The sequence below is a fragment of the Botryllus schlosseri genome, chromosome 9 (assembly GCF_051294905.1).
Source record: "Botryllus schlosseri isolate E-star chromosome 9, Bs_hap1, whole genome shotgun sequence".
NCBI classification, from domain to species: Eukaryota; Metazoa; Chordata; class Ascidiacea; order Stolidobranchia; family Styelidae; genus Botryllus; species Botryllus schlosseri.
Window position 1 is genome coordinate 24791043 of NC_137244.1, and position 9543 is coordinate 24800585.

Sequence of the window (9543 nt, forward strand, 5' to 3'; positions counted from 1 at the left end):
TTCGTATTTCAGATTGCTTTCAATACGTCATCATGGAGGAGTTCAAATTAAAATTAGGTATTTCCAAATCCAAACCGCTTACCCGCATTTGCTATAGGCTACATTCGCTACATGATCTCGATCTTACATTTTAACCGGACTGGAATCCGGCATGTTTTTCTGAAACACGATTGGATACGATTGGTATACTTGTCACTGAGCTATATAAACATCGACTGCCGGATCCGGAATTGTAGTTCGTTTGTCTTCTTTATTGGACTTAGCGGTGCATCACAGCTTTTTAGCATAGCAATGATCAATAGTCGCCAGATTATATTCATTTCATCTCATCAATACACACACAATAGACAATGCGATAAGACACAACGTGATGTAATGAACAGATAGAAGGGTGTCGAACGAACAGCGGTGCTCTTAAACTGGCATCCACCTCGATTTAGTATAGTGCCGATGTTACAATATTTTTGATGTTAATCTCTATTCCGCGGCTCTTTCTTGCACTTTCCATTCCTTGTGAGTGTGTTCTCTTCTTTCATCGGGTCTTTTTTGTCGCTGTTGGATCAGCGATGCGGGGGAAGAGGAGCCCGAGCCGCCCGCGTAGCAGGCGCCTATCGTCACCACTAAGCTAACTTCCCTACAATTCCATGGCATGGTCTCAATTAGAGTTCCATATTTCGGTGATAATTTATTATCTATAGAGACTGAATATGATTCTTCCAGGATTCCCCGAGATATTTGGCATTTTCTGTGTTGTAAACGGGCTGACCAGCGATGTTAACGGTTAGGTTATTTTTTGAATTTACTATCAGCAATTGGGATTTCGAGGCGTTTATGCTACGGTTATTTTGGGCCGTCCACTCGTTCACTTTGGTCAGTTGGTCACTAGTCAGGGCTAGGGTTAGTTCGGATATCCATAATTTTCACTATCCGGATAACGGATATATCCGAACATTTGGAATTTAGTAAACCGGTTAACCGGATAGTGAATCCTAAGTGAGATAATCGATTTCACGAGGTCTGCATGAAAAATGGATCGCAAAATCATTACATAGTGTAATTGCAGCTCCCTCCTTATAAAGCACATCGCATCAATAGTGGCATCCTGTAGCCGGAACCGGAGTTTTGTAACAAAGAGTCCACACGTATTTAAGGCTCTTTCTGCTTCCACAAAATGGGCTGAATTATAATAAGCAACGCTTCCTTTTTGCCCATTCTTCTGTTTAGGTGTCCACTACTGGAAGGACGAGGAGTAGCTGATACCGGAATCATGATAGCTCGCTCTAATTCCTCCATGAGAAATTCACATCTGGCCCGTAGCCAGCCGAAAAATAAGGGGGTGTTTTAAATAAAACGAGGTGGTTTCGATTTTTTTCGAATTTAGTATCAGCGGAAATCAATTACGCTTGCACGCACGAGCAACGAACATATTTCCGGAATGCGAACATTCGATGTCATTCAGTTTCGCAATGTCACTCATTAATCACAATCGCTGATCATAATAATCTCAGCGGCATATTGTCTCCAAGCCAGCAAGAGATATGAGCCAACGCATGCCAGGCCCAAGACTATGGTTACGCCAGCGATGATATCGTTCGTACCATGCCTGTTGCAGATGCGATTCGGCAGGCCAGAGATAATATCGTGAGCACCAAGCCAATGCAGAATTGCAGATGCGATTATGTAGGTCAGTGATGGTATAATGTCCACATAGCCTATTGCAGATGTGATTCTGACAGCGGAACTAGGCTTGTTGAAGACTCAAAAAATCAGGCCAGCAACGATAGCCGAGTTCGCGGCGGTCAACGACCTAATTTGGCGATTTTCTCAGCGGGAGATTGCTTCGCGTTACACAGTGCATTGACGTTCCCGCTAATTGGCGACACGCTTCTCGCTAATTGGCCGCGCGAAACACTCATAATACGACTTATTGAAGCTTCCTACAAGTTTAAAACACATTATTAACGATACTATTTTATCCGGTTAACCGGCGGATTTATATCCGGATATCGGATAATAAAAAAACATGCGGTTAACCGTTATCCGGATAATCCAACCCTAGTCAGGGCATCCAGCTCTGCCGTCGAAGATGCGGAAGAGAGGAGGTGAGTATCGTCAGCGAACAAAGTGGTGTTCAATGAGGAGGTATCAAAAATGTCGTTGACATATAAGGTGAAGAGGACAGGCCGGAGGTTTATCTGGGTTCCTCTTCCCCCGCCGTTGCCGTTCTTACGGCGATAAAAACGCCCAGAAAAAGACCCGACGAAAGAAAGCGCTCACAAGGAATGGAAAGAACTAGTAGAAAGGGGCGCGGCTTCAAAAAGATCAACATCGAAAAGAACTGTGACATCGGGCACAGTGGTAGAGTAAAGGATCGCTATTGATGCGTGTCGTTCGACATCCTCCATCCCTTTTATCTGTTCAAGATATCGCATTGTGTCTTATCGCATTGTAAATTTGTGTGTGACTTGTTCAGATGAAAAATATAACTAAACGATTGTATTATAGATTACTAACCTCCGTAGGCTGTACTTTGTTTATATAGCTCAGTGTTTGTATGTACTTTAATTTATTTTCGGTAGTTCCCCTTTCATTGATACAATTATATTCGGCCTTCGCAGCACAGTTGAGTGACTTTGCTTCGCAGCTGATTGAGCTGAATCCAGTTGCCGATTGCCTTTGCCGGACTCGCGGACTGCATGTAACGATGACTGAAGCCATTAAAGCAGAAGATTCCGTTACTGTAAGAAAACTTGTGAGCGAAACAGAAGCCTTTCTGTTTGATTGCGATGGTGTTCTATGGGGATCTGGCAAAATTTACCCGGGAGTTTCCGATACGTTAAATAAGTTACAGAGCCAAGGGAAAAAGATAATATACGTCACAAACAACAGTACAAAATCACGACTCCAGTATCTGGAGAAAATTAGAGGTTACGGCCTGCAAGCAAAAATCAACGAAGTCTACTGTACTGCATACACGTGCGCAAAATATCTACAACACAAAGTAGGTCAAGATGAAGAAGTTTATGTGGTCGGAAATCCGTCCATTGGAACTGAATTGGACAAAGTCGGTGTTAATCACTTTGGTATTGGCCCTGATGATACAATCAAAAATGCGAACGAAGCTCACAAACTGGTGGATCCGCTCAAGAAGAATGTGAAAGCCGTCATTGTAGGATTTGATGATTACTTCAATTATTCAAAGATTACGAAAGTGAGTTGTAAAACATTTGTAACCCTAACTCAATATTTAAACCTATCATCTGGAATCATTACCATCACATATCCGTGAATTGCCTTATAATAGATTCTAAAAAGCCCTACCTGATCACCTCTTGTCATTACACTAACACTGTTGCCCTACCTCGCCCAGACATTGCTTCATTGATCATTTGCTACTATCGTTGAATTTTTCTTCTATTTTATTTTTTTAACTACTGCAACATTTTTTACAGCCAGACTGTTCAGAGTCAAGTGTACCTGTTTGATGCTGGTGTGATCAGACTAGATGACCTTCACGGTCTTATCGATCATTCCTATCTAATAATACCGAATACTGTGCATGCATATTTTCTGTACCACCACCACTGCCGTGTGTTATGTATTTTGGTTGGATGAAAATAAAGACTCTCTCTCTCACTCTCTCTCTTTATGAAATTATCCGATTGAGTCATTGTTGATGTCGGCAATAACAGTTTAATTACTGTGTTATATGAGTCTTCTGTCATCTACTATGCAATCTTTTCCCGACATTAGTTCTTACTTGCTGGTATGAAATTTTTGATCCAAGTAAACCAGACTTATATACAAACTACTGGATTTTGAAAAGGCTCTCTAGAACTAAATATAGAACTAAAACGACCTTTGAAAATCCGCAACTGATTAACTAAAGCACCACCAACTACAACAATCTATAATTGATTTGATATACCTGCCTATAGATACTTTGGCCTCTCCAGCTCTTGGTCTTGGGCATTGTCTTTTTTTGTCACAATAAATCTGTTTGATGTTCTGGCCCTGCCTTCAATACTTAACATTCAGTAGGAAATGACATACAAACTTGATGGATTTTAACCTTTAATGGAACTCAAAATGATTGTATTTTTTAGGCAATTTCCTACCTCGCAAACCCAGAAACAATATTCGTCGCAACGAATATGGATTCAAATTTTCCAGTAACAAATTCAGAATATATGATGCCCGGTACAGGTGCACTGATCACAGCGGTAGCATTTGCAGCAGGAAGACAACCAGATGTTATCTGTGGAAAGCCCGACTCAGTGATGATGGATTACGTAAAGGTAGGAATTCGTTTTTGGTGTTTCTCTGTCTTCGTTGAAGTTTTTCATTAATATGTGTCATGCTGTATCAAAAGCGAAACAGTAGCTATTCCGGCATATGTGTATTTTATTTACTACCATAGGGCAGGGTTGTAAGCAATCACAAGGTTCCGAGTCACAAGTCAATCTCACTTTGATAGTTTGACTCGAGTCAAGTCGAGTCATTGTCAATTCAGCACCGAGTCAAGTCCGAGTCCAAGTCACGAAGTGTGTTGTCGAGTCGGAGTCATAGCGTTTTGACTCGAGTCCGAGTCCAAGTCATTGTGTTGACTGTTCAGTTCCTAGTTAATGTCATGTGGAATCCAATTTTTACAACTCTGCTCTGTGATATCGAATGCTTCGCATTCATAGGGACTAATTTTCCTTGCTTGGGTAGCATTTCCAAGTACCAGTACTGATAGACGAAATAATAATAGTGTGATAACTTCACTATTCTTCAAAATTACAATGACATGCCTGTCTTGGTAGACCCAGTCTCGAGTCATATGACTTGGTCCGAGACATGCGCAATAACTCGAGTACAAGTCGAGTCAATACACAAATTCACTCGAGTCATTACTCATTTTTAAGAAAATGACTCCAGTCAAGTCGAGTCACCAAAAAATCGCGACTCATTACAACCCTGCCATACGGTACCAATCATAGTCAGACTTGCCCAATCACTATTGTCTTAGCTGGACTGTCAGCCAAATATATTGCTGTGGAGAATGGCTGGAGTAATTGTACTAAGTGCCTCTGGAAGGTACAGAACTTCAACACACAGTTAAATATGAATATATCATTCAATTATTGGACTGGGAAATGTTGAGTACCTGAGTGATTTGAATCAGAGTCGATTACCGCTTATTATGATGTCAGAATAGAGGGTTACCGTATGCCGTCCCGAATTTGTCGTCCTTTTTCAGGAAATCGAAGCAGAGGACGCCTAAATATCCTCCTTTTGGGAATTCATCCTCCTTTATAGCATTGGCAGCCACGCTAATGCACATTGCACAGGCACAACTAAAAACACGTCATAAATGACGCGAAATCTGTAATGGGGATGTTCGAGCGGGTGTTTAGGGAGTGGTCAATACCACAGCAGTACAACAGCAGTACTATCATAAAGTGGGTGATTAGGGAGTCAAGTCGGAAAAATTACTCTTTTTCGTTTTAGTCAACACAACAGGATTTCCCGTAAGAATTTTACAATCCTTTTGTGATTTGTATAATGTGTCCTCCTTCCCGGATCCCAAAATAGGGTAACTCTACATAACAGTAATAGTGATTTAAAGTTCCAATATGCATGTTTTGTGGCAACATGGAAAATGATGCCATTAGTGCGCTATCCAAACAAACTTTGTACTTGTGAACCATGACTATTTTGTTGCGCTTCATGACCATTGTGATGGTCAATCACTACTTACCGCAACCGCCGTCGCAGTATTTTCGTATAGCGTACTTGCACAACGCGATTTTTGGTGCTAAGAAACGGGCAATCGTGATTTTGAAGCTCCAACAGCCGAAATGAAGTATCGGAATCAATATTTTTAGTTGTTAAAATATTACTTTGGTGGTGTGAAAGTGTATATTTTCATAACTAGAAAAAAATTGGCTTGGATCATTAGTACTAATTACCAATGACACTAATTTGTTGCTAAATATCAAAGGACAAAACTAGACAACGTCCTATTACTATATTCCAATAAAGCATGGTACAAGTAAAAGCGGTATACCATAACCTGTAGTTCCATTTTATTTCATCTTGGTGTGTTGTAGCTCGTCATCATGATATGTTAAATGAATGAAAGTGTCTAATCAGTATCTGTATATTTTTATTTCAGGAAGAATGTGAATTTGATCAGTCACATGCAGTAATGGTCGGTGATAGGCTTGACACGGACATTCAATTTGGGAACAAAAATGGTTTGAAGACTCTCCTGGTTCTAAGTGGCGTCACAAGTACAAAGACACTTGAAGATGTGTTTCGTAACAATGACAAAGAAAAGCAACCAACCTATTATGCCAAATCCCTCTCTGAATTCGGTCAATATCTTTAGTGTTTCAAATGCGACGCGTAGTTTGTTTTACATGTAAGGTGCATTGCATGATAAGAAATTGTAGATTTTTTCCACCATCTATCGGCATTGTAATCGCGCATTGCTGCATGTCTATTATTGTGCCAAATTTAAGATCCAAAATTGATAATATATATTTCTATTATATTGATATGTGTGGAAACAACTTATATTAATTATTTGCACTTCGGGAACTTCATGTATACTTGATTTCAGTAACCTTTTTATCAGTTTGAGCACTCACAAGATAACAAAATTACAAAAGAATAAAAGAAGAGGTCGAAATTACTGGTTGAAGAATATTATTGATGTGCATTGTGCAATTATAGTGAAATCAGAACAAATACATGCATATTGCATACATACTGTACCATCAAATCAGCGCCACAACTATTCCAGTGAAGATAGTAAAGCAGTGGTTCCCAACCTTTTTCATCTCGTGCCTCCCTTGGCCGAAATTTCAGCCAAAATTCCCCCCTTAGGATAAATCTGCCCAATGATTAAAAATGGTCATTTTTACCGCGCAAACATCTGTTGACTGAAAGAATAAGACGGATGGTACCGAGTGTTTGTTTCTAGCAGTGCTGTAATAACACTTTGTAGACCGCCAAAAACCATGGTCTTGGTCCCAATCACACAAATTCTGGAAGGCTTGACTCAACAAACCCACACGCTTCCATTTGTGTTTTCGGCTTACCATGCACCAATCGCTAATATGACTGCTTTTAGAAAGTCAGTATCCATAAATTTACTGGTCTCGAGATTTTTTTCTCAAGTTTGCGTATGCATTTGGCCAACAATAGTGGTACTTTCATTTCATATATAGCAGAGTTGACCAGATTCTAGTTTGACTCGAGTCACCATTTTCTGATAACTCGACTTGACTCGAGTCATTTTCTCAAAATACGGAAACGACTCGACTCGTCTCGATACAATCTGGGTATTGACTCGACTTGGACTCGAGTCATTGTTCATGACTCGAACCAAGCCATATGATTCAAGACTATAAAACGGCCAAGACCGACATTTCATTGTAATTTCGAAGAACAGTAAAGTGACCACCCTGTTGGAATTTCGTCTATTGATCCTGCGTACCTGACAATGCGACAAAAAACTGCTCAAAGTGAGGAAAATTAGTATGTCATAAATCCAAATCATTCAATATCACCAAACAGTGTTGACTTGAGTGTGACTTGAACTCGTACTCGACTCATAATACCATGACTCGGACTCGACCGTCTTTTCGGTGACTTGGACTCAGACTTGACTCAATGGTGAATTGAAAATGACTCGACTTGACTCGAGTCAAAACTATGAAAGTGATATATTGACTTGTGGCTCGGAGCCTCGTGACTCGGTTACAACCCTGATATATAACATACACGTGATCAGATTCCCTGCTGGAGCTCTTTGCAATTTAGGACACCCATTACGTTTCGGCAACATTGCACCAAGTTTACCATGTCTATTTTCGATCGGGTTCACTAAAAATAAAGCAACGCTAGCGATCTCTTTGACTTGAATCGATGACGTTGGAATATTTAGTCACTGTCTGAAAATGTTTACTTACAAATATAAGATAAATACTTACACAAGAGGCTTTGTTGTGACAGATTCGGCACGACATTTACTCGCTTAGGAAATATTTGATTGAGAGGCCGTCGCTGGCCTACAAAATTGTCTTGCGAACTGCAGCACATCTGAACGAGTTAAAAAAGGGGTGGGGGGATTTGTATGTGAAAAATAAATTTCAAATAGCATTTGAACATACTTTCAGCAAACAAAGAAACAGCCATAATAAGGAGCATACGTTGGAATATAACTGGTTGATTACGTGACAGTTCGAACATGAACAATTTGGGAAATTCGTTACAATTCTAAAGTCGAATTCCTCCCTAAAAATTGAAAAATTCCCCCCAAGGGAGGAATTCCTCCCCGGTTGGGAAACACTGGCCTAGGCCAAGGTGGGTGTCCGATTCCATAGACAACTCCTAGTCGCTTCGACATCTTCCTTTCTTTTCATCGTATCGCATTTTTGTTGTGTATTGAACTGATAAAATTGCTATAATAAACCAATGATGATGATACTTAATCTTATTTTAAAGGCTTAGTGAAGCGAGTCCGGACGAACAGGAAATGTTCTACGAGCAACAGCGCCTGAATCATCCAATTGGGAGGATTGGAACCGTGGAAGAAATTGCGAGTGCGATATTGTTTTTGACATCAGAAGAGTCAGCTTGGACGACAGGAAATTGTTTCGTGGTGGATGGTGGAAGGTCACTCGTAGTGAGATAAATCCAGCCGCCGCCAATATAACAATATCGTCATAGATTTTGACTCGCAAATTCCAACTATCATCCCTCATAATCGCGTAAGCACTCACAGCAGAAATCGGGGCTTCGCTCAAATGTGTGTGATATATATTATGTTATTATAGTTAATCCACACTTCTAATGAAAGAAGTCAGAATAAAGCAAACATGTCGTTTTGATGTCGACACCTACGTGCATCAGTTGCAGAGGTGGTCGAAGTAGTCATCGTCGCTACTCAAGTAGACGTATAAGTAACGCCGGTATTTCTACTCAAGTAGAAGTAGGAATAGTGGTTCACAAGTAAGTAGGTATTTTGCGCATATTTTTGCCTACAAAACTGAAAACTGTCAAGTAGAAGTAGTCAAAAATCATAACTACTTAGAAAGTAGTGTGAGTAGGCAAAATCTACTTAAGTACTTCAAAAAGTAGAAGTACTTCGTTACTGACCACCTCTGATCAGTTGATAAGCAATTTGCCGAAGAAATGGCCGTATTATTCCAACATAGTGGCATCATATAAATTATAACAACGCATACATTCGGCTGTATTGCGCGAATTTGCTCGTATTACTAACACCCGTATACATCGACTTCCCCTGGACGGTTGTACTATAGAATGTAATTGGTGGATAATCCGATGATTATCAACGAAAAACTGAAATAACTCCGCTTCTACTAGTTGGAATTGAGTCAAATTTGTTTTGCATCGTCTTCGAAGACAGCTCAACAATTTCATGGGGTTGGCGCAAAAATTTGATTTTTTTTTCAATTTTTCCTAATAAATTAGAAGAGCTTCTTGGAGGTACAGAACTTCAATATACAATTAAATAGTATATTC

The 9543-nt window shown here is 40.0% G+C and overlaps 1 protein-coding gene across 1 annotated transcript; it reads left to right on the forward strand.

Annotated features, from left to right (window-relative positions):
- The first annotated feature begins 2638 nt into the window (after positions 1-2638).
- Positions 2639-6677, forward strand: LOC145447170 (glycerol-3-phosphate phosphatase-like). Its single transcript, XM_080325582.1, has 3 exons — positions 2639-3211; positions 4107-4298; positions 6161-6677. The coding sequence occupies exons 1-3, from the start codon at positions 2705-2707 to the stop codon at positions 6374-6376; spliced, it is 915 nt and encodes a 304-aa protein (XP_080181708.1). The 5' UTR covers positions 2639-2704; the 3' UTR covers positions 6377-6677.
- The last annotated feature ends 2866 nt before the right edge of the window (positions 6678-9543 follow it).